The sequence below is a fragment of the Bos indicus x Bos taurus genome, chromosome 10, assembly GCF_003369695.1.
Source record: "Bos indicus x Bos taurus breed Angus x Brahman F1 hybrid chromosome 10, Bos_hybrid_MaternalHap_v2.0, whole genome shotgun sequence".
Classification (NCBI taxonomy): domain Eukaryota; kingdom Metazoa; phylum Chordata; class Mammalia; order Artiodactyla; family Bovidae; genus Bos; species Bos indicus x Bos taurus.
In genome coordinates this window covers 15,901,154-15,926,640 of record NC_040085.1, presented here as the reverse complement: position 1 = coordinate 15,926,640, position 25,487 = coordinate 15,901,154, and the positions used below count along the sequence as shown (strand labels likewise).

The following is a 25,487-nucleotide window of genomic DNA, read 5'->3' as shown; positions in this document are numbered from 1 at the left end:
CTGTGCCTGAACCGGGTGTGACAATAAGTAACCGGGTTGATTTGTTAACAAATAAGAGTTTGTACATTTAAATGAGTGGCCCAGTCAAGCCACTGACATACACTTCAGTCCCCCCACACACCCTACTGTGCTTTGCTCACCTCCTCCTTTGAATCTGCCCTCAAAGGGCCTGGAACATTCTTCCTGTAGCAGCCTTGATGGCTTTATCTTTTGAAGGCGAATTTTATTTTTATTAATAAGCAAAAAGCTTTTGGAGCCATGACTTATAAATAAAGGAGGGACTCAAAATAATTGCTGGTACTATCATGGTTCCAAAAAATGAGGTATGGCTGTAAAATAAGGTCATTGTTATGACCTGTGGCCCATAAACTGATCCTAAAGAGAGTACTTTAAAGGGTTCAACCATCATTTAGATCTTTAAATCTTGACATGTTTGTTAAAACAGCCTCTTTACTTAATAAACACGCTTAAGATAAACATAGCCTGAGACTGAGGAAGTTTTGCAAGCCCAGACCTAACCAAAGCAAGAAGACTTCAATATGAACTGAGGTGTTATCCCAAGTAAATCCCTTTTAGAAAAACATGAGGGCAAAACCTTCCCATGGAAAAAGTGCATACGACATCTTGCTAATTGACTCCAAAGCTACTGTAAGGAAAGGGGAACCCTGTGTTGGTTTATGTAGAGCCACATAGCACTGTGACTCAGGAAACTACAAATACGTCTTTGGAGCGGGCACTAGGCTGCAGGTTTTAACAAGTGAGTATTACAGGGAAGACATTATTTTAAATGTTGTTGGTATCTGAGAGGCAAAGGTAACATAAGGGAAATACTTGCTGTAAACTATGGAAGCAAAAATAGCAGCTGCCTGAAGTGGCCATTCTGGGTCCCTCCACTCTGGACAGGAGGGATGAAGGAGAGCTTGGGGCTCACCAACATGAACTTACCACCAATTTCATAAGAATTATATTAATTACTAGAAAATATTTATTGGCTTAAGACTTCGAGAGATTCCTCTAAACACGGGAATTCTTTTCAAAATTGTACTCTCATTCCACATTTTTCACTTGCTTTTCCTACCCCTCTTTATGCCTTTCCCCCTCATCCAGTTCAATGCTTTATCTGGGCATTTGTGTTTTGAGAAACCATCATGTCCACTTCTTAGCCTGTGACTTAAGTAATTAAGTGAAAGATATTTCTCAGTCGTGTCCGACTCATGCGACCCCAAAGGCTGTAGCCCACCAGGCTCTTCTATGCATGGAATTCCCCAGGCAAGAATACTGGAGTGGGTAGCCATTCCCTTCTCCAGGGGATCTTCCTGACCCAGGGATCAAACCCAAGTCTCCTACATTACAGGCAGATTCTTTACTGTCTGAGTCATCAGGAAAGCAGGCTCTCTAAAACCTGGACCCTTTCTGTTCTCCAAATCTCTTTCCAGCTGTTCCCTTTCTCAAATGCTCTGCTCCAGGCAAACTGGACACCTGCTTCCCCTGAATGCTTACAATTGCCCACACCTGAACCTGGTGTCCATAAATCAGACTCCACGGACCCACCAATGAAAGCAGACTTGCAGACATGAAACAAATTGTTTCTCAGCCAGAAGACCCAGCACAAGTGTCACAAGACTTCATTTCACAGGACAACTTGAGAAACTATATCCCTTCTTCAAAATGACGGAGGCTTGGGTAAGCGATCCAACAGGCAAATAGCAAAGTAGGAAGGAAGGAGATGCTTCTGTAACAGGTGTGGAGAGGAGGGAAGACATTCTCTGGAGGAGAACAACACTGACTTAACCCAAGTAGGAATATATGGGCTGCAATATTTCCTGTATATTTCTTGTTTTCCCTCTGGAGGGGTCCATTCCGGCTTGTTTGTTGTTAAGCCCCTGGTCCCCACCGCGGTGCCCAGAGGTGGGGAAGGGTGAGGGGGACACTTTGCCCTATACTCAACAGTGGAAGTAAAAGGTAAAATCATTCTCAGATTTTCCTTCAAGCTACCTCAAAATTAAGAGAGGTTCAAAAGGATCACCTTGACAAAACAGGAGAAGCTACCTGTAAAAGAATGATTTTAGGTTAGTCCTTGGCGTGTGTTATCTCCCAGGAAAGGGACAGTAAGAAAGGAAAAGTCTTCACTAGGACAAAGATAGAAAGTAGTGAAAGTCCTTTTCCTGCTGATTGTCCAAGCTGGGGATGAAAGGTCTGGAGCTGGAGTCAAGGGTGAGCTCCAGCACTGACCAGTGCCTGCAACTGTCTCTAGTTTTTTGGAATGAGAACAAGGCAGGAATCCCCTTACACGTTCGAGAGCCTGGACATCAGAGCCAGGCTCCAGCATCCTGAAAGGGTGGACCAACGTGCCCACCCCTCTTGCTGGGTGGGCAGTGGCAGCTGCCCTCAGTCTATACCATTGCGATGACAGCATCTCTGACTGCTTTTGCTTTGGTGCCATGGATAGGAACTGTTCCTACTTTGTCCAAATGAGTTATATGATCTTCAGAACCTCAGGAGAATTATTATCTAAAGCACCAGAGGATAGCTAGGATTTTGGCAGTCTGGGCTTTTGTGGGAAAGTATTCTGGGCTTTTGTGGGAAAATTCCTTCTTTAGAATAGTTAGAAAGAATAGCTTCCATTCATCCAATGTGGAAACAGTTCTGAACTCCAAGCTGGAGCTAGGATTCTGTGCCAGGTTATTACTGTGACAATTACTTAATATTCTCCATGCTCATGGTATCGCTTCTTCCAGAAGATCTTTAGGGAAAACTTAGTTCAGTTTCCAGGAGGTTTTTGCTGAGCTGAAGATCACTGTGTGAATAATAATGCAGGCAACATATTCACATTTGGAGGGGGAACAAGGTTAATGGTCAAACCTCGTGAGTATCTCTGCTGAATCCATAATGAATGTTCTGATTTCTAAAGGAAGCCATAGCACTGAACTTCATTTGAGGACTTTCTCTACCCAGTGTTTTTAAAGTTACTTCTAACCATTAATCCTAAGGATGATACAGCATACATATATGCCATATGTACTTGTGAAAACGGGCACATAGGTAATTCTCTGGAACAGAAACAAATAAGCTGGAGGATAACAGATTCTTTGTCCTTTTTGTCTTAACCATTTGCATCAGAGAGCCTGGGTTGAACTCAGGGACGGTTGAGCACTGGAGTGGGAGAACCTTCTCCAGCAACTTTGTGAGGATTTTGCCGTGTCTTGCTGGGCTGGTGAGAGGACAGCTTGGTCTGGAGGTTGGGGGATGAAATATGTAACCTCAGAACAGCCTTTGTGTCCCAACCATGCTGTAAACTGGCCACGATTATGAGCAGTCTTCCCCACTGCTTCTTTGGCCAGGATCCCAGCTGGAGGAGCACGCTGGCTAGATTTGGGGATTGAAAGGGATTTCCTGGTACACACTGGCCTGGTTGGTTTCTGTAAAGCTTTCCATGACTGTGTAATACTGGCAACAACCGTAAGCTGATTTGGGGACTGGGGACAAGTCTGGCAGTAAATCCAAGTGAGTCTTCAAATTAACTCTCTCAAACCTGTCTCTGTAGTTTGAAGTATCTGAGAAACTGTCTCCTCTTTAGAGAGACAGTTTTAAATGTGCAGTAATGAGTAGTGTTCTTCTCTTGTCCACCCAAGCTGAGTCCTCGCCTACCTCTCAATCAAAATAACTAGATAGAACAGTTCAGATGTGCCTGGTGGGAAAGCAATTGGAGTGTTTGACTGTTGTCTTACAGAGCAAACAGGTGGCCCATTTCAAAATAGCCATCAGGAAGCATCAAAAGTTAGATGAGGTGAAACTACACGTCATGTATCACAGCCTCCTTAGTCTACACTATACCAACATCATCTCAGGCCATCAGTGAATTCTGTTAGCCTCCAGCCAAAGGTAACTCCAGTGCTGCTGGGAACTCTCAGAACTCAGGGCCTTCCCAGTGGCCTCCCTGGAGAGCATCTCCCTAGTATGGATTATCCAGCATGACTCAAACCTACCATGTGATTTCTGCATCTCTCAGTTCTCTTTGGCTCACAGTCTTATGGTAGATTTACTAGAAGCAACAGGGAAAGAAGTTGGTTTCATCCTAATTCTGGTCTCTTGAGGAGTTCTTCTCTCCAAGACTCTTCAGAAACATCTTAGGGACCACCCACCCTGCTCAGAATTGTGCCTTGTACAACCAGACTGGTTCCCAGCAATGTTTGCTGTGGCTTTGGCTAGCTCCCAGGGAATTTCTGGAGCTCCAGGCTGGAGCTGTGGGGAGAGGAGCGGGGGTGATACAGTGAGCTCAGAGGATTTGGGAAAGACATCTTTGATAGAGGCGTTAATGAATTTCTAAATGAGCTTCTGTGTGTAAACTTGATAAGACTCTCCAGGGAGAAGGTCATCCTTACCTTTGCAACTCTAAATGTAAGTCATGGGTTGCAAGAAAAAATGGGAAATGTCAATTGCCATGCCAAAATGAAGGGAGAGGATATACGTATTGAACCAGTTTTAATGCTAAGTTTATGAAATGTAAGACTTTCAGGAGAACCTTCTCAGGGTACCTTTATTAAGATCGATGAGCTAACTATTTAGTCAGTGTTACGGGGATGCACACTTTAAAGGGGAACCCAGAATTTTTTTAAGGCCAATGAAAGGTTTAGCCACTATAGGTGAGTTTTGGAATCAAACTGCCTGGGTAAACCCTAACTCTGCTACTTGTTAGATGTGTGACTTCGGGCAGATAACCTAATCTCTTTATGCCTCATTTTTTCATCTGTTAAGTGGAAATAAGAACAGTACCTATATCACTGCATTGTTATGAGATTAAGAGAGTTAATACTGACCAAGGGCCTTGCATGCAGTGACACATAGTAAGTCTCCAATAAATATTAGTTATTATTACTAGATCAGGTTGCTGGAGGGAGGAAAGGATCTCCTTTTACAGTTTTTGTAAAGTAGAGCATTACAGTGTGACTCAGGAAACACAGGAAGACTCACCTTTGGGCAGGGGACAATGTTACAAGTAAAACCAGGTAGGTCTGATGTTCCGAACAGTCCAGAGTTACCCATTAAGCTCATTCTTTGGTTAATCTTCTCTGCCTTTTCAACTTATCAAAGACTCTTATTTTTTAGATTTCATCTTTCGTTAACACTAGTAAGGAGAATGTGGGTAAAGCTTGGCTGGTATGGTCTTTTCTAACTCACTTGGTTTCAGTTAGTGGTGAAAAAAGGAGCAAGACTTGAGGTAAGTTAGGTCTGGAATTTCTAGGCAAGACCAAGAGAATATAATTTGATGGGAGACATAAAAACATCAAATGTAAGAAGTGTACCAAAACTAAAGTTGATTTTACGCAATAATATACTGTAGTGAGAACCACCCCAGTAGCCACGAGAATTCTCTTAAGAATTGCCTTTCAAGGGGAAGATGGGTAACATGAAAATGATAAGTTTTTGTGTGAAAAAATGGGGAGGAAAAATGGGAGACTGTTGATAATTTGGATTTTTTTGTTAAGAAACATGGAAAAGAACATTTTTTCCATAGGATGGTTGGTAAAAGGCTATCATCAAGTAGGAGTCAAAAGAGTCAAAATGTGTATGGTATCCCCCGGGTGAACCTCACAGAGAAAGAGGAGGAAGAAAATGGCCCAGAGTAAAGTGTTTTTGTACTGGGCAGAAACACTGTGTTAACTTCTGGAGCAAACCAGCTTGTCTTTGGGACAGGAACAAGCCTCACCATCCTCCCCCGTAAGTTCTTTGCCACTTGAGAAAAAGCCCTTAATCTATAATGACCAGCTCTCACATCCCAGACACCTAATGAATTTCTAAATGAGCTTCCGTGTATTAACCTGATAAGACTCTCCAGGGAGAAGGTCACCCTTACTTTTGCAGCTCTAAATGTAAGACATGTTGTAAGAAAAAATGGGAAATGTCAATTGCGGTGCCAAAATGAAGAGAGTGGGTGTAAATATTGGGCCAGTTTTAATGTAAGTTTATAAAATGTAACCCTTTCGGGAGAACCATCGCAGGGCACATTTATTAGTTTGTGTCTGCACAGCACAATCATCCAGTTAATTTGATTAATGTCAGTAGCTGATCCAAATATTTAGGTATTTCCTTGAGAAACCTTTTTTGGGCTCAAAATGGCCTGAATTGACTGTCACATTACCTAAATAATTGCCAGATCTGTTTTACTTTGTGCTGTAGAGACTCAGCCTAATAAAAACAAATGCTGCTGTGTTTTTTCCCTCGTCTGTCTCGTCTCCACACAGCAAGTTTTCCTTCTATTCAACAGCAACTCTGCACACAAAGACACCCAGCAAGCCATTTGACTTACGGCTGCTGCTGTTTTGCATTTATATGACTCCTTTCCTTGGAAGAGATTAAGACACTTCATAGGAATTATTAGCTAAACAGATTGACAGCCTAATTAGAAAGAAAGAAACAGATTCAGAGGATCTTTTGTGGCTGCCTTTCCTGCCCCTTCGTGTAGAACATTTGGTCAGATGGTTCTGCGAAACAGAGTGAGAAGCCGGGGGCAGGGGGGCGGGGGGGTGTGCGGGTGTCTCTGCAGCACACCCCTTCTTAGCTGCATACGAGAGGTTGTTACGAGAGGGAAAATAGCACTAAATATGTCAGGGTGACTGACAGAGCTGGGAACATGTTTTTCCTCTAGAACTCCTGTGTTCTCACAAATCAGAGCAGGACGAATTTTGACATCAGCTGTTGCTCTGTGGGTCTACCCTTCTGTTTTCAGCCCCTTCCTTCTCCCACTCCTCTATCTAACTCCTTTCTCTCTCACACCTGAGTCTCATCCGCACCCCAGCACCAGCTCTACCACATACTAAAGAGGCTGCCAGCCTCTCTGGCCATCAGTGGTGTTGTCCTCAGCTCCACGAGTGACCCTCCAAAAGCTCAGGCATCTGAGGGAATCCTCCCAGCCGCCCCGGGTACCGAATGCCTGTATCTAGGCTGCAGCTGGGCCCGGGATGAGGGAGAGTCTCTGGAGGAAGGCCGGTCACAGAATCAGGACCACCATGGCCTTCGTGATGCGTGTGTCTGAGCCCCCTCCTCCCTGGAAAACTGTAGCTTCCACCTTGATTCCACGTACGTGGCTCTGAAGGGTGGCAGGTTTTTGTAGTGGAGTCAGCCATGGTGGAACTTTGGGAATGTGCTGCATTTGGGGTCTGGCACTCAAGTGATTGTTATGCCTCGTAAGTATAAGCATCTCTTCTCATTTCTGTGGGTTAGTATGTCAATCAAATAAAGGAGTTATCCCCCCACCCCCATTTCCCAGCTAGTCTCTGATGGGATACGATTTCTGGATCTAGCCACACTGCTGGATTCAGGCGATCAAATTCATTTTCAGATATAACTTCAACTGATTTCCGTTAATGCTGCCAACAGCCAAGGGAAATTAGAACGTGGTGGGAACCTAATCTATGCTCATCACTGCTGTGGGAGGGCAGTCATTTCTTCTTATCCCCCGGCAGTCAGACTTAGAATTCAGCAGACCTTTTCCAGGCCTGTCTTCTCTGGCAGATTAAGTGACTGTGTCCGTTAACTTTCTTGAGGGAAAACATACAAGATAGATACATTCCCCTTCAGCTTTTCCTCAGAAAGCTTTTTGTTCGTTTTTTAGGCAGTACACTTTAGCTAAGATATTCCCTCCTATTCGTGTTAATAATATCTTGGCTTAAACAAGCAATTTCCCCCCACATTATTCAAAATGCATTGCTGCGTGTAACCCACTGCCCTCTCACCAGCCCTTTTGCCTTCACAACATTCTCTGAGAAAGTAAACAGGATCACACATCATCACACATAATTTCACAGAGAGAGAAGCTGAAGCGCAGACAAGTTAAATAATTTAAGTCAAACCCAAAAAGTCAGAACTGGGATTACAGCCTGAGATTCTTTGTTTTCTTACGGTGAATTATCTTGAGCTGTCATCTCTGTGAATTGAAAACATAATAAGCACAGGCCGTAGGAATTCGCTGGGGATGGAACTTAACCAAAACAAAAACTGATTGTTTGATGATTGCATGGGTGTTTGAAATGTATGCCCAGATCTTCTTTGCCACTGGTGATTGTTTGGTGTCAGAGATAGGGAGAAAGCAGAGGGGCCAGATGAGGGCAGAGCGCCTTGCTAAGCTCAGGGGTTTTTGTAGGCCTTGGTATCACTGTGTCTCCAACAGCGACAAACTCATCTTTGGGGCTGGAACCAGATTACAAGTTTTTCCAAGTAAGTCGTAGAAACCAAGCAGAGATTTTGCAAAAATGTTTTGTATAAACAGTCAACTGGCTTTGGTTCATCCTCACGGTACTGTGGGCCACCCTTCCCAACGCTGTGCTCTGTAGGGCTTTCCCCACTTCTGGCTGTCTGCTCCTCACTCCCCCGGGATACCATTTCTCACAGAGAAAGGGTTCTGTAAACCAAATCAGCTCAATCTGTGTGTGAATACCATGGTACTGACTAGAATCTTATCAGCAGTGAAAACAAGACAGTAGAAAATCAGATGCATCATGACTCCAGACAAATGATCTGTTTTTCTCGTTTGCATTTTTATTTAAAGTATCGGGGAAGGTGAAGCAAGTTCAGCTTCTCCCATTTAAAAACTGTTTATGAATTACTCTTCCCTTGTGTGCAGAGAGATCGAGATTGACTTTAGATGTTGAGTCATTTGATTTCATCATATGTGTCTGGAATCTATAATGGGCAAAGGAATCAAATGTAATTAAATGAGCAAATAATCTTCAATAGTCAATATTCCTACATTGCTTTATGTGCTTGGCTCTGGACTTTTATCTGGGACTTATCTCTAATAGGCTCCCCAGAAGGACAGTGAAGGTTTTTGTTAAGGTTTTTGTCTCTGTGTGGATGGCAACTATCAGTGGATCTGGGGCTCTGGGACCAAACTAATTATAAAGCCAGGTAAGTCTCAGAGATGTGACTGTAAGGGAGAAGAGACATGTTGAATAATACACGAGGCATAGCATGCAAATTACATTTTTAAGAACAATCCAACCTGCTGGAGAAAAGGCACTCGACCCAAAAGGGGTTTTCACTCCCAGCGAGAAGCAGTGTCAGCCACCAACTCTCTTGTTTGATCTGCTAGCTTCCAGAGTGAACAGTGCTTAACTCGCCCTCCAAGAGAGCAGAGTTGGGTTGTTACAAAGGTTGATTCCCTCTAAGATGGTTGGAATGCTTTCCCAAGGATATAACCAGTCTCACTTTGTCAAAAGAGAAGGCCAGAGAAAAGGCCAAGAGCCACAGTCAAAGGCCAAGAGATGAAAGCCGTGTTTGCCACTTCCCCAACATCCTTGTCTCTGGCTGCTATCTTGCATGGGGAAGCAGATGCTTGCAAAGCTTCTGGCCATTTGCTGGAGAACCCCCTGAGGTTCTGGACCTCAGCACAAGCCCCACAAGGATGTAGTGTAAAAGGTCATTTCAGGGCACCTGAAGTGTGTAAGGAGCCTAAAGGGACACCTGGCAAGTCAGTTCTCAAAGCAGTGGGACTCAGGAGTTCTTAGCCTGGGAAGACTAAGCCCATTCGCCTCCATCCTGCCATGCCCCTTCCTGTGGGTTGTTGTAAGGCACTGAAAGGCTGTGTGAATTATGGGGCTGCTGCCAACCAGCTCATCTTTGGGACTGGCACGCTGCTTTCTGTCAAGCCAAGTACGTGAGTAGTGGGATTCTGTGTCCCTGGGAAGCAAGTGGGAAGGAACAGCCACTCTTTGATGAAAGGGAAGGATGAAGGTAGATTTCTTACCCCCTCCATCATTCCTTATCTAGTCAGGCTCTCAAATGTCCTAATCTCCTCATAGCACCACAAAGTCAGAGAAGGGAAAATGGGCTAATGTTAAGATAAATCCCAGAAAGAAAAACCCCTGAAAAATTCTCATCTAAATGTTACAGGCTTTCTGCTCAGTGAACTTGATTTCCAGACCATTTATCAGCTCTGGTCCTACCTTTATCTAGATAGATACAACCTCTCCTAGCCTGTTTGTGCAGTTGTGTGTGAGCTGGTCCAAGCATCTTATTTTTCTTCCCAAAGAGACCTGAGAGCTATGGTTGGCGAGATTGCTAAGAAGGCAGACAAAACTGACCCACGGTAGGGGAGGCCAAAGACGAGGCTTAGGATGGGCTGTGGTTGTTATTTAGACACCAAGTCATATCCAACTCTTTTGCAACCCCATGGACTGCAGCCCACAAGGCTCCTCTGTCCATGGGATTGCCCAGGCAAGAATGCTGAAGTGGGTTACCATTTCCTCCTCCTGGGAATCTTCCCAACCCAGGGATCAAATCCACGTCTCCTGCACTAGCAGGTAAATTCTTTACCCGTGAGCCACCAGGAAAGCCCTAGGATAGATTAGGTCAGTATCAAAATGGTGATCCATGGAACACCTTCCCCATATGTCCTGCATCTGTTTCCCTTTTCGTTTTCCCTAGAATACATCCTTTTGGCTTGTTCTGGACACTCACTGCTCCCAAGCTAAGAGGAGAGAAAATTAGTCCTTAATTCGCTCTTCAAATCTGAAGAAGCAACAAGTCACAGTTATGTTGAGGATGAGATCTAGTCTCGTCTCTCCAAGTTCAAAATCCTGTCACCAAGGCCCTGATCTGGTGTCACCGTCTTAGATGCTCACTCCTCTCTGTTCTCTTCAAGTCTCAGTGTATGTGTTAATATGTGTGTTAAAACTCAGCCAGTGCTCAGCTTAGTGATAAAAGGGCTCTTGTGTGCCCTTATCCTTGTCTTTAGGATACAATCTTTCTTGTAACAGAAAATGTTCCCTTCTTTCATTTATTTCAGAACTGGACTTTCTTAAAGTGTAGTAGATGGTGTGTTATAACTCCCTTGCTCATCTGAAACATCATAAGAGTCCATGGTGGCACTTCTTTAGGAAAAGATAAGATGGTTTGTCACTTGTTACTCTTCCCTGGTGAAATATCTTCTTAGGCTGCCACATAGACCCTATCGCATAGTGAGAAAGCTTGGAAATACCCTGATCAGTGAGTAGGGAACAGGACCATGGCATCTGGGTGAAGTCTGGACAAGAATTCAGACAGCTCTGAAGCTGGAAAACATTCCTGTGGGTATAGGAAGGCTTCATCGTTCCAGACCTGTCTGTCTAGGGCTAGGCTCACACGTATGAGAAGAAGAGTTGTTAACAGATAAGTTGATTCGGCCATGGAAGATTGAAGCCTAACAATGAAAAAGGTCTTAAAAGCTCCTACATTTGGTCTTTTTTAAATAAAAATTATTTGCTTTTTGTAGCAGAACCAGTATTTTCTTCTTATCATAAAAGACCATCTTCCAGAAACACAGGGAAAAAAACATGGGGAATCCAATGCCCCTTCACTCCCGAGCCATGTGTGCGGCGGGGTTTCACTAGGGGTTTCAGTAAAAGCAGGAAATGCTGTGGGGACTGACAATACCAGAATCTTCTTTGGAACTGGAACCCAGGTGGTGGTAAAGCCCAGTAAGTGGCCCTGTTCTATTTATACTTGACCAAACAAATAAATCCTGTGAAGTTAGTAGAGATTTAATTTAATATGTAGACAAATGTACCCTTTGAAAAATGACTTTCGCAAATGCATGAAACATTCATGGTTGTTGAGAATAGAGCAATAATGATAAATGGATACAGAATGAGACCAGCCCAAATTGCCTTTAATATGGTAGCTCAGCTCCTCTTTTTAAAGAGATACTGGAGTCATGAGTTATTTACAGCCACAGTATCTCTGAAACTATGCTCTGCAATGATTTGTGTGTTTACTGTAACGTTGCCCACAGAACTTGTCTTCCATTCTACTGAAAATGAGCATCTATCTCATTTTAAATGCTCCTCATGTGGATAAGGTAACTTCTTTGTTGCTCATGCCTGCATATGTATTTATTTCTAAAAGATCCAATATAAAACCCAAACATTACCCCAGTTTGACAAAGGTCCACATCTAGTCCTATACATGTCAAATTTCACTAAAAGCATAGCTTTACTGTTCAAATGCAATGGGAGAAAGAAACAACTGAGATAAATTGACGATCCCAGATGGCTTATTAACACCTGAAAGGGAATTCAGAGTGAAATAAAATGGCAGGCATGATGACAGCATTTTTATTTAATGATCAGTTCCTCCATGGGGAGTAAAAACTTTTTAAACATGCCTCACTGGGGAGGAGGGAAATAGTGAATTCAGGAGCCTGGCATTCCTGGGGTGCACCTGGGATGTCAGTTTCTCCACAATACTTTTTGGAAACAAAGCGACTCATCCAAATGTCAAGTCAAAAAAGTAATAGTAAGAGGCAGGTGTTGTCAAGTTGACTGACTGAGTTATGAAACTCTACATTAGTTTATAATTGAAACTATGGACTGACCAACTGACCACAGAGCTTTGAAATAGAATGGCCTGATCTTTGAATGGTTTAACTGTGGGGAATGACCAAAGACAAAGAAACGAGCTAGAGGACTCCATAAGTTTGGTTTGCGCTGTGTGCTCTGCTACACTAAGTCACTTCAATCATGTCTGACTCTGCCACCCTGTGGACTGTAGCCTGCCAGGGTCCTCTGTCCATGGGATTTCCCAGGCAAGACTACCGGAGTGGGTTGCCGTGCCCATCTCCAGGGGATCTTCCTGACCCAGGGATCAAACTCACATCTCTCATGTCTCTTGTACTGGCAAGTGGGTTCTTTACCACCAGCACCACCTGGGAAGCCCAGGTTTGCTTTAGAGCTAGCAAATATGACCAATCCATGCGAATCCTTTTTAATAACTGTGATAAAGACACTTTGGGGGTCAGGTAGTCAATGAGGAGGAAACAGTGGGGTTTGTTTTTTTATGGGTCAAACAAGGATTCAATCAGGACTGGCGGTAATGCCATCCAGTGTCCATCTCTTAGTGGTAAGGAAACCATGGACTGTGAAAGAACAGCATTCCCTGAAAGGCTAGAGTCCTTCTGGGCCAAGGGATGACCCGCACTACCACTCATAGGGCAGGTCTATAATCAGTGTAGCAAACATATGCTTGACCTCAGGTAAGGTGTCTTCAGGGTGAGGTGGTACGGCCTCTCCAGAACAGAGCCCAGGATGAGGCGAGGGCTCTGTGAAACAGTTCTGTCTCAGGTGAAATTCAGATGTGTGTCTTGCGTAGCCCCTTCCTGCCCCCATCTTTCTTCAGACTCTGAGGAGTGGGCGTCTAGCTGGGTAGCTGTCTGCTCAGTCGTTTTTCACCTGCTGCCACAGAATTGTGTTAGATATCACAAAGGAATTCATTGAATTGTTGCTTTTATCATTCACTCTCAGTGTCAAATGAGGTCGTCCAATTTCCTCTCTGCATATTTGCAGCAAGCAGCATAAAATTGAAGCAAAACAACCAGGAGACACAGAGAAAGATACCTGAAGCGATAACGAGGCCTGTTTATTATAGTAGAAAGGAAAGTGTCCTGTGAAGGTGAGATAGCCATCAAGCTTTCCTAAAGAGTCACTGGGAGTTTTTGTTGTGGCCCCAATCACAGTGTGAACAAACCGCTGGCAAAATTGTCTTTGGAAGAGGGACTCAGCTTCATGTTCTCCCCAGTAAGTGCTGTTCATGTGATTTTCTGATATTGACTCCCATTGACTGAAAGTGGTTTGGTGTTGGGTGGGAAAAGCTTTGGCTCTAAGATATGTGGGTAGCCTCTAGTTCCTGAGTCCTTCTGCTCTACAGAGAGGCCCAGTCCTTGACCCTTCCACAGCCTAGTCAGATATCAAATTCTTTCCCTTCTAGAGCTTGAAAAGTTGCTGCCAGTGCTTTTGGTGCTTAAATATTAATTATCCTTTCCATGGTTTATACATGCAAAGATTCAAAAATTGTGAAACTTTGTCAAGGGTCATTTTCAAGTTTCCCCTCCCCCACCCAGGCTGCTTCCCACCCCCTCATGGACTTTGGACACATCATTAAATCCAGGATGATTTCTGACTTCAACAAAGTGGCTTTGGAAATGACCCCAGCCTATCTATGACCCCTCCTCTTCCATTCTTCATAAAAGACCCACTTTCTCTGTTCAGCCTCTGCTAAAATTCCTGGCTCTGGTGCCCCACGCCTTCACATTTCCTTTGTTCCAGGGATGAGTAGGAGATAACTTTTTTAAGAGCTACTTTAATGCCAGAGGCAACAAAGATGGTGTGTCAGCCAAGAACAACATCTGTGTTGAGCCTTCTCACCCTGTGCCGTTTTCCAAATCCTTTTCTTCATTTAGGTAAAGCAGCCACTCCTATTTATTCCTAGCACAGCAAAGAGTTCATTATGAGGCCAGAGACAAGGGTTTCCTTTGGAATATATTTCACAGGCTAACAATAAGCTGGAAGTTTGCAGATAGTTCACAAATGCATTCTCAGGCCACAACTCCATGTATGGAAGCCAGTATGGGCTTCCAGGGAGAAGGAAGCAAAGATGTGCTAAGGGAAAACAAAAGCTATGGTTTAGTGGGGGAGATTTCTGGATGATTCCACCCAGGGAAAAAAATTAACATGAAGAAACACTCAGAAAATCCCCAAGGCCAGGCATTCAGAGTTTTTGTGATGAAGGCAATCACTGTGGGGATTCAGGAAACAGGCAACTTGTCTTTGGAAAAGGCACAAGACTTGCTGTGACTCCAAGTAAGTGTCCCTGGCCATCCCTGATTTTGATCAGCAATAGCATCTATGCTTACATGATTATTTTCGGTGAACCTATGAATGCTTTTTTCCCCCAGGAAAGGTCTAGTAGGAGCTGGGAAGTTAGTACTTGGCAGGAAGATGAACAGGTTACTCTGACATAATTCAAAAGCCAACCAGACAATCAGGGGCAAGCCTCATACCTCACCGCGGCCTCAGCCTGTCCAACTGGTTCTGGCCACATATCCTGCCCAGTTCTCTCCCCTGATATCAGGAGCCCAAAACTCTAGGAGCTTTTCTGAGATCTAAGAGCCACTTTTAAATATATTGTGGGTTTCTGTCTAATGTTGTTATTCATTTTAATTTGTCTAAATAATATATGAAATTTTCTCATTATAAAAGCAATCCAAATCACAGATAAAGCCAATATTCACCCTGACCTCCTATTCCTTCAGTATCAGTTTCCTCCCCAAAGGTGACCCTTGGGACTGATTAGGTGAGTTGTGATGAGTTTCTCCTTGGAGAATGACATGAAATCTCCTGTCTTCAGTGAAGGCAACTCAAGACATAAAGAACTCAGACTGCAGTTTGCAGATTTCAATTAGATATAAGGAACGGTTATATCCTTGAATGCAAAGGCTATTGGCAAAGGAGAGTTACCTTCCTAGGAGCTCTTGAAGAATACATTGGTCTTTGGTCCTTGGCTGAAGACAGGAAGATGGACCAGGTGACCTCTGAAATCCAGCCAGGTCTCTGTAGGACTCAGGGATGATCCACCTGGCAGCAAGGGTCTATAACAGCCCTTCTCTTCGGCCTGTCCTCTGGTTGGTGTTTCAGCCTGAGCTTTTGTCAGCAGTGCTCCTGTACTGTGCATGGTTTGGTTTTTCTCAGCATCTGTGGGGTTTTTGCAAAGAAAGGAAACTCTGTGCCTACTCTGGGACTGGGAGTTACCAACTCACCTTCGGGAAGGGCACCAAACTCTTGGTCACACCAAGTAAGTTCTTCTTTCTGGCTAATTATTCTTCCCAAGATGCCTGCCTTCCATCATGCAGAAGCTGTCAAAACACAGGTGGTGTTTTCTTTGCTTGGTTTGTGTTGGGTGGTTCCTGATACCAGTTGGAAAACAAGGTTATTAATGCACATATCCTCTGGGGCATTGTACTTGGCTTTTAAGATCCATGTAGTTTCTCCCAGAGAAAATATGTGAACCTCCACAAAGAGGAAGGCCCAGGGAAAGCCGAGGGGGACGGGGGAGGCAGGAATTGGATGAAAACAGATAAAGGGCTTGCAGAAACAACAAACAAGAGGCGATCCCAGGAGGCCACGCAGTAGCCACCTTGAGCAAACTTCCCAGGAGTTGCTCCTGCCAAGGCCCTTTCTCTCAAGGAAAATTACAGCAAATAGAATTGGACTGGGAAGTTGCTAGTTATTAGTATTCATCCCACATTCTAACCTAATTACAAGGAGATTGTTTTGGCCATGGGCAGTCATTTCAGGTTTTGTTTTCCTGCTTGCCTCCTCCACCTCCACCTGTCTTCCTAGAGGCCCAAGTCAAGGTTATTGCAATAGCACTGAACACTGTGTAACACCGGTACAGGCAAATTAACCTTTGGGGACGGGACTGCGCTCACTGTGAAGCCAAGTAAGTTGTGTTCTTCTTTGGCTGTGCCTTCAGGGGCAATCAATCAAATCGTTAGTTTGAAAAATACTTTAATCCTGTGCATCTGCTTGGGCTCTTTATTAATGTTCTTTCCCCAGGCCAAAGAGAGTTGGTTTCTTTCTCTGCTTTAAAATGAGATGTGCATGTACACATGTGCTCATGCACACACACACACACACACACACGCTCTGGCTCATGGTGAGGGGCTTTCAGGAGCATAGACTGCATTTTCAAAGAAATCGAGATATAAACAATAACTGAGCCAATGAGAAAGTCAGGAAGAACATCCAGAGAAAATGCCCCACCCCGGTCTGGCTTCTCTGCACGTTCTCAGCCAAATAGGGGGCTTTGGCTCTGTCTGATGGTCTAGGGCAGGGAATTCCTCAGCTTCTCTCTGTAATGAATTCTAAAATGTAGCAGCCTTTGCTGCCAGAAATAAAGTACAACTGACTTTGATTACCCATGGGTGCACTGCGATTTAAATCTCTGAAAAGAACCCCTAGAACTTTAGACATCTAGTTTGAGAATAAAATGCCTACAGTTAAATATGAAATTCAGCACTGAATCTCTTTCTGCAGCATCTCTGAGATGCCATGTGTCCCTCAGGACACGAATCAAATGACTAGGAATTAGGCGTTATAGTCTGAGCTTTGGAGACAGAAAAACCTAAATTCAAGTTCTGGCTCCATTACTTTACCAGCTGTGTGATCCTGGACAAATTAATGAACCTCTCTGAGCCTCAGTTTCCTCATCCATAAGATGAGGATAAAAATATCTCTACCTTATTATGCTATTGAAAGGATCAAATAAAATAACAGCTAAAATATTTAGCATAGTGCCAAAATATGGAAAGAGCTCATTAAACCCTAGCTATTAATAATAATGATAAACACCATCTCCAACACACAGTAACACTTTTGTTTCACCCCTCAGGCTCTTCTGTCAAGGCTCTGTCATGCATCAGGAGAAGAGCTGGCAGGAGGGGAGGGTGGAGAATGTCAGCCTGCTCTATGAAATTCTTCACCTGGGATTGGAAAGTGTCTAAAGGGAAATAGAAAGAACCCTGGCTAATTTAAATACAAAATCATCCAAATGTCAGAGGCAGGGGAGAGATTTCTGCAGAGAGCTGCATGGCCCGAGCTCCTGAGGCTACACAATAGCCCCTTAGAGCAGGGATGCGGCTCACAGTGTCCTAAGGTGATGGCTGTAGCAGCTGAACCTAGCACCATCCTCTCAGCAAGCTGACCCCAGCACAGCTCCCTCCCAGACATGAGCTCCCCATGCGGAGGGCCAGGGACAGAGGATGGCAGCTTCACAGGGAAGAGCTACTTGCCCCCAGATTGCATCTCTGCTCCTCTAGGTAGTAATGCTCATGAGAGATATGATGCCTGAAGATAGCCTCTAAATGAAACTCTCAGACCCAGGGATGGAGAATCGGGAGTCTATAGAGGCAAACTGGGCCAGTTAGTATTGAAGAAAAGGGATGGAGGGTAAAGTGGGAACCTAGTCATAGCTAAACCTGGGAGAGGACGCATTAAACAAAAGCTGGAGGTGCTGTGTTGCCCAGCTCCCTGCCTGACCCCGCCCTGGGACTCAAACTCAGGACATGGCTAATACTGCAAGAGGAAGGGAGTTAGGTTAGTGGTAAAACCGTCCTAATAGGTTTGTGAACAGTGAAAATGAGCTGTCAGGAGTAGTTGCCAGGGCACTTTCTCTGGAGGGTTTTTGAAAAGAGATAGACACCCTCCTCTCAGGGCTGACTGAAGCGCAGCCCTGCCTGGAGGCAGGAGGAGAAAGAGACACTCTCTAAGCCTCTTCCCAGCCCTGGAGCTGCTCTGTGAAAAAAATTCTGGCTCATTAACACAGAGCTGCCTCCTTCAGGGCACCAGGGTTGCTGGGTTAAGTTTGGGAACCCTTGCTTGTTGTGTCCCAAACTCCCTTTGTACTCAGACTCAACAGGATAAGCATCCTAAAGCTACAAACACAGAGTCTGGGTCACGGGTCATTGGAGGTGTTGAGATATGTGAGTTGGGGGTGGGGAGTGGGCTCTGGGGGGCTCTGAGGGCTTTTTGTAAAGCCCAGGGGCACTGTGGGAATAACTATGGCCAGGGTTTGATCTTCAGTGGAGGAACCAGACTGTCTGTGCAGCCCCGTAAGTATGGAGAGGTGGGAGCAGAAACCAGCCTGTGCTTGAGGCCTGGGTCCATTGTGACGTTGGAGCCAGGATGGAAAAGAGAGTAAGGAATGAGAGGGATGTTTATTCAGGGAGGAAGATCGCAGGACTGTGTGAATAATACTGGGGAAATTACACGGGAGGTTTCCCTTCTCAGGAGGGCTTTGTCAGGGGAGAGCTGAGTTGGCAGGTTTTTGATGCTGAGATAATCACTGTGGGGAAGGACAAGGCTTCTCCCTCGTCTTTGGGAAGGGGACAAGGCTGCTTGTCAAGCCAAGTAAGTGGCATCCAATTTGACTTGTGCTCTGAATATGATAATCTCCAAGAGAAGACCTGCTCTCTTTCCCACAGGGTCTCCTTGGGCCAGAAAGACATTCTAGAGGCTGAGCAGACCAAGGCCCGGAGCCTGGTCATCTTCCTTGTCTTTAAAGGAGCTCTGGGAGGTGCAGGGGGGAGGAACTCACCAGGACCCCACCGACAGCCCAGACTTGGGGTCCGTCCACGCTGTCAACCTTCCAATAAGTAAAAGCGTCTGATGGCAAGTCTTCCTCAGGAGGAGATGCCAGTAGAGTTATGCCCATTTCATACACTTAAAAACTGAGGCCTCTCAGAGACTGACATATTCTAACAGGAACGGAACTCAGGGAGAACAGTTTTTCTGGTAGACGGTTGGATTTGAAACAGAAGGTTATTTAAATGAGAGGGTAGCTGTGGTAACCAGCTTTCACCTGAGCTCCAGGTGCTGAGCACTGGGTAGGGTTTTAGGTAAACTCCTACCTAGACCATGGGGTTTTATCACTGCAGAGCCCAGTCTTCCCTAAGCCTGGTCTTCATTAACCCAAGCAGCGCTACTCCCTGGCCCTGCAGCCTTGGAAGTGCAGCTCCTGGCAACATCATTCTTGGTGTCTTATAATAAGAGAAATTAGAAGAGAAGCAAGGGAAAAGCTTATATCTCGGATCATGCAGTTCCCTCATTTTGTAGCAAGATTGTTTCCCCACGAGCCATTTGTCTTCATTTAGCGGCTGTCTTCTCTGGGGAAGCCATTTTGTAGAGGTGTTTGTCACAGTGTGACAACTGACGGCTGGGGGAAATTGAATTTTGGAGCGGGGACCCGGGTTGTGGTCACCCCAGGTAAGCCTGATTCCCTGGAGCCTCAGCTGTCCTTAATTCTAACCCGTGTGCCAAGTATTTCTAGCTGAGATCATGAGAGACATATTTGAAAGGAAGCCATTTTGCTGAACAGCAGTACCCAGAGCCATTAAGCAAAAGTGAGAGACCAGTTTGGTGTTAAACAGTAACATTTTTGGAAAAACAGGAATCCTCATTATTCCCTATCAGTCCCCTGTGTAGGTACCTGATTTCCCTTATAAGGAAAGAACTTACAGGAGAATGTAGAGCCGTGATTCACACCATGGTGTGGGAGAGATGGGCTGTGGATTCTGGAGGGTTAGGATTAGAAATGTGTTCAGGAAGATTGGATGTGTTTTTGACAGGCTGTATAACACTGTGTGAATTATAACCAGGGAGGAAAGCTTATCTTCGGACAGGGAACCGAGTTATCTGTGAAGCCCAGTAAGTATAAATGTGTATCCCTGGATTAAGCAATGTCTATGGATTAAAGGCTGATTTAGACCCAATTATACACTATCGGAAGAATGTTTAGAAAGTGTGAATGAGCGTCAGATAGAAGGACAAAAGTCCCCTGGCTAGGATCTGACATCTGTGTGCAAAATGGGCCATGTAGGGGAGTGTCTGGGAATTGTTCCCAGAATATATTTGGTGAGACAGTGATATGTGACTGATTACTTGAGGTGCTGACTAGGATCTGTGGCCCTAGATTTGTACCATCATCAGTGACAAGACTTCTTCCTTTCCAAGCCTCTAAGGCACTATTCTTTTTGGCTAAGATTATGTCAATTTATAGAAGGAACCTTGTAAATACTGATCATTGACCAAAATAACTGTGATTCGCCTCTCCCAAGGTCTAAAAATCACTTTTAAAACAAAGTTTATTCATGAGTACTGTTGGGACAATTTCTGTTTCTGAGAATTTAGGCCAAAAATGTGTATAGCATAGCCTCGTGGAGCAGAGAGAACCCTTAAAAATCATCTTTTCTGACTGTCCACATATAAGGAAACTGAGGCCCAGGGAAGAGACAGATCATGGCCCCACAACCACTCTATGGTTGAGCTCAGGCTAGAACTTAAGTCCCTATCATTAATTCTCCTGGATAGGGCAATCTCCTGGTGGTGTAACCCAGAGATACTCAGAGCAGTGGAGAAATATTCTCTGTCCTGGCTTTGTGAGTCTTCTTGGATGAAAAGATGTAAATACTGGTTTGACCTATGAAATCAGAGAGCGCTTATCCTCTCTATATATTAAAAGCGTATGTTTGATGCCTAGAACTCTGTAGTAGAAAGTGAGAAGCAAAGGTTCCCTAAAAGAAGGTGAGATTTTTAAAGACAAAAAAGGCTTTCTTTATGATTTGTAGATAGGCAGTTTGGTTACTCCAGATCAAACCTAGTTTGACAGTCCTAATTTTCAAAGTAATCGCCAGCCCTTCACTCTGTGCTCCGGCCAACCTGGCCCGTTGGCTCCTGGTTTTTGTTGTTGGGCTTATCACAGTGCTTCCTCTAGTTCAGGCTGGCAACTGACCTTTGGATCTGGGACCCAACTGACTGTTGTACCTGGTAGGCCATCACATTTAAGTAATATTTTCATGAATGTATTAATCTATAAATGTATAGTGTATATTTATGTAACATAATAGGCCTGCAGGTGGGGTGGGGAGAGAAACTAACAACACATACTTTAACAGGTAAATAAGAAGAGACTTATTTATCAAAGACCAAAGAGAAAGAAGCCTTTCTGCCAAGTTTGGAATAAGAGTTGGTGAAAATGAGTAGAAAAGAAGCTGCCCTAACCTAGAAGAGCAACAGATTTCATAATGGGAACCTCTGTTTCTCATAATATTTTCACTAGAACAGGTGAAATGCTACAAGATGGTTTTAACAGAAATTATCTTAAACCAAGTCTAGTTGGCCAGCTATGTTGCTAGCCCATCCTGGCTTATTTCTACATAAGTCCTTAAACACAAAAGTGTCTATTTAAGATATTTAAATGAAGCTCTATTTCTATAGCTTTCTCATGCCCTTCCAGCGAAGCATTCTTGTAACACACTGCTTATCATTTCTACAAGTAAGAACAAGTAAGCCCTTTGCCCTCCCAAACTGTATAAGTATTATAATTACTTGCCTTAGACTGAAGTCACCTCTATTTTATTTCTCATAACTGTGTTCATTTGTTGAGATTTGTTTAAATCCAAACAGTGTGGGCGTCTAACTGTTGGCACTGAGGTTTCCTTTCTCTTGAAAGTGTCAGCAAAATATTTTGCCCATAAATAATGTTTCATCTAGACTTGCAAATGACAGCCAAGTCTGCGGCCTCTTTTTTTCCTCCCCCTTCCTAAAGGGAATATGCAGGCAGAGAGCAGGAAAAAAAAAAAAGCCAAAACCTACAGTTTCATTGTGGGGGCTGGGCGGGGGCTGTTAAAGTACATTTGGTTATATAATGGAGGTACTTTGACCGATAGGACGCAGTGATCTTGTTTGATCATATACACAGACACTGCTAGCTTGCGGGTGTGGTTCAGGGTGTCCTTGAAAAGAAGCTCAGGTCAGGTTGCCAAGCATGACACAGACCCAGGTCCAACTCAGGGAGAGAAGCTCCTGGATAGCCCTGGAACTAAAGGCAGAATCAGGATTCTCCTTACAATCTAGTCTATCTGAGGAGAACTTCCATTTATAATTAGGAAGAGAGAAGGGTAAAGAGCATTTATTTGCAGAGTCCTTATTTCAAATATTGTGTGTATGGAGCACAGAAGACGCAAGAATGAGCCCAAGCAGGAAACGAAAGAAAGAAATCAATAAAACCACTGAAGAAAATCAGATGCCCTTAACTTGCCTGTCTTTGATAATGAATGTGCCTTCTTCATTCATTCCTCACTTGGGTTTGTGAATTTTCTAGGAAAGTAGCAAAAGAAAAAGAAAACTGGTGGCATTGGGTTAGTCTTGGCCTAGCTTGGTTAGTTATCTCTGGATAGCACACCTTCCTTTTAGAACGTCCAGGAGACTTTTTGTAATGGTAGTAAACATGGTGTATAACACCAACAGATTTTACTTCGGATCTGGGACAAAACTCAGAGTAAAGCCAAGTAAGTGACAGTTGTCTATAAGAAAAAGTCACCAGCATATTATCCTAAATTCCTCTTACCAGTCTGTATTGATTTTGAGTTCTTTTATTTTGTTTTTTGGCCCTTGTTCATACATCCCTTAAACAGATATAAAATGTAGTAAACAAATCCTATGATTCAGCAAACATTTTGAAACTGCCAACCATACTCTTGGGATGATATCCCATATAAGGAAAATTCTCAGATTTTAACTGTAGTTGCTTTTATTATTAGTTGGCTCAAAAAAAAAAAAAAAAAAAAAAACTATTTGGACATAATTTAAAAAGACTATGAATATCCAGGACCTCAGAAAGGAGATATTACAAATTAAAATTTTATTAAATTAAAATTATATAATTATATTAATAATAAATAATCTAATAGCTATATTTACTGAGCACTTGCTATGGTGCAAATGCCTCTCATGCTTTAACTCACTTAATCTTCCTCACAATCCTGTGAAATAGTTGTTGCCATCCCCATTTCACAGATGAGGAAACTGTGAAAGTGAAAAATAAAACAAGAGGTTAAAATAGTTACCAGAGGGCTCTACACAGGGGAGGCCTCAGGGCAGCCTGCCCGTCCCCGCAGCCCACTCTCTTATCCAAGGCAGGGTTTGCGTAGGAAGACGTAGCACTGTGACTCTAAATAACTACAAGCTCACCTTTGGATCAGGAACCACAGTAACTGTGAGAGCAAGTAAGTAAAAAGGAAGAAACAAGAATAACTTTAAAACAAAATGGTGGGCACAATTACAAGCAATCCCACCTGGGGAGCACAGTGGTCAGTAATGAAATTCGAAAAAGCTTTCCGGGTTTGCATTAGGACAAAACCTGCCTGCCTCAGGGTCGCCCTCACATCCTCCTCCATCCCAAATGGCTCTCCTCCTCAGGAGCACCTTCACAAGGATAAATGTGTCAAGAGCATTGGCTTTAACGTCAGATGAAAACCAAGCTAGCTATCTGGAATTCTCTCAGATTCCTAAAAACAGTAAGAGAGGATGTCAGTGGGCTATACTAAGATGAGATATAACACTTTTCAAATATTTGAAGGACTGCCATTTAGACAAGGGAAGGGGTGAGGACAGGAGGCAAAATCAAAACCAGTGGATGAAAGGAGATGTGTCTCGGCCTTCTGTGGGACCTTTCTGAACAAGGCCTGCGGTGGAAAGGCTGCTTTGTGAAGTGTGCGACCCTTCTTCCTTGGAGACCTTCACACTGGGTCCTGTAGCTGACTATCTGATGTTGTAGAAGGGGTTTCTGTGCCATTTTAGATATTGGACTGAATCATCTCTGGGCTCCCTTTCAACTCTAAGTGCTAAGATCTCATGACTCCAGCCTAGAGGATGAAAAGGTGAGCTCAGACGTGTTTCTTCTATTTTTATTATCTTGATAGTCAAAGAAATATGTCATTGAATTATTCATGAGCTAAAGCCTATTTGGGCTTTTTATACCTAAGAGATGGTGGGATATGATTCCCCAGTGCCATAAATGGGAAAATAAAGAGTGGTATTAGGAAGGAAAAAAGAGGAAAAGAAAATGCCTGGAGGGACAACCAGAGGTCGAAGGAGGGGAATGGGGTGATTCTGCAAAGGACTGCAAAGGACAGTCTATCAGAGTTTTCACAAGTTCACCTTTGGAAAAGGATCCAAACACAATGACAATCCAACTAAGTGAACTGTCTTTTATACGGGGAAATAGGGCCCGGGAAGCCAAGTTCCTTCCAATTTAAACACTCTCAAAAGGACGTGTAATTGCTTTCTGATGGGAGGGTGCCTCTGCAGGTGGGAATGCTATTATTAGCACAGACCATTTGTCCCTTGAGAGATAGCCTCTGAGATCTGACTGTCCCACTCAGACTGTCAACTGCACAAGGAAAGACTTAAAGCCACTTAAAGAGGATGAAGGTGGATTTTCAACCCTGGCCCCCAGGGCAGGAGAGAGAGGGGTGGGGAACATTAGGAGCAGGTTCATGTACAGGGGGCCGGCACTGTGTCGATAGAGGCTCAAGTCTGGGGAGGTTCTACTTTGGAAGAGGAACCCGGCTAACTGTACAGCCTGGTGAGTGGGTTGTTATCTAGTCCAGGGAAACATTTCTATGAAGAAACTGAAAAGCGAGATGAATGAATGCCCTTAGTTCTAAAACTAAGGGAATATGTGTATTGCTGTTCCTGGAGGACACTCCTTCCTAGGTAGACTGGGATGGGGAGGTAGAAGAAAGATCAGGATCACCTAGGATCCCTTTCAGGAGCCCGAGACTCTGAGAGGAGGCTGTGCTTGTCCCCACTGAAGGCAAAGGAGAAGGGCGTTCCCACTGGAGTGCGTGAGGCACCCCAAAACCCCCACTCCAGTCTACACCCAACACTTGGTTGGATGTGCCAGACTGAGGTACAGGGTTGCCAGGGTTATTTTTCTGGAGTCCAGAGGCCCTATCAACTTCTTTCTTATCATGAATGACCTCTCCATAGTATTCTGTCAACTTTCCCCAGGAAGCCGCCTCCCTCTTCCTTAGTAGAAGCCTCCCCATTGAATGGGCTCTAGAATAACTGGAGGGAGTTAGGATCTGCAACTTGGACCAAGGAAAGAAAAGCTGATCACAGTGTACAGCAGCTCAGAGGGCCTGAGTAGACCCAAAACAATATCCTTCTGCTCTTCGGGGTCTTCCCAGGGCACTAAATTGAATATAGAGAGACTCATAGTGTGCATGCCTATGTATGGGTGGGTTCATTAAGCTGTATGTATGAACAGCCTGATCCCAGAAGTCTTACAGAGCTTATAGGACTTCCTGTTCTCAGGTTCCTTTGTGGGTTACAAAT

At 44.1% G+C, this 25,487-nt stretch overlaps 1 gene segment (V, D, J or C); it reads left to right on the top strand.

Annotated features, from left to right (window-relative positions):
• Positions 1 to 25,487, top strand: part of LOC113899945 — a 1,425,504-nt gene that overhangs the window by 1,372,254 nt on the left and 27,763 nt on the right. The window contains 1 exon segment of the C gene segment in view: positions 21,065 to 21,131. Within this exon segment, the coding sequence occupies positions 21,065 to 21,131 (67 nt within the window).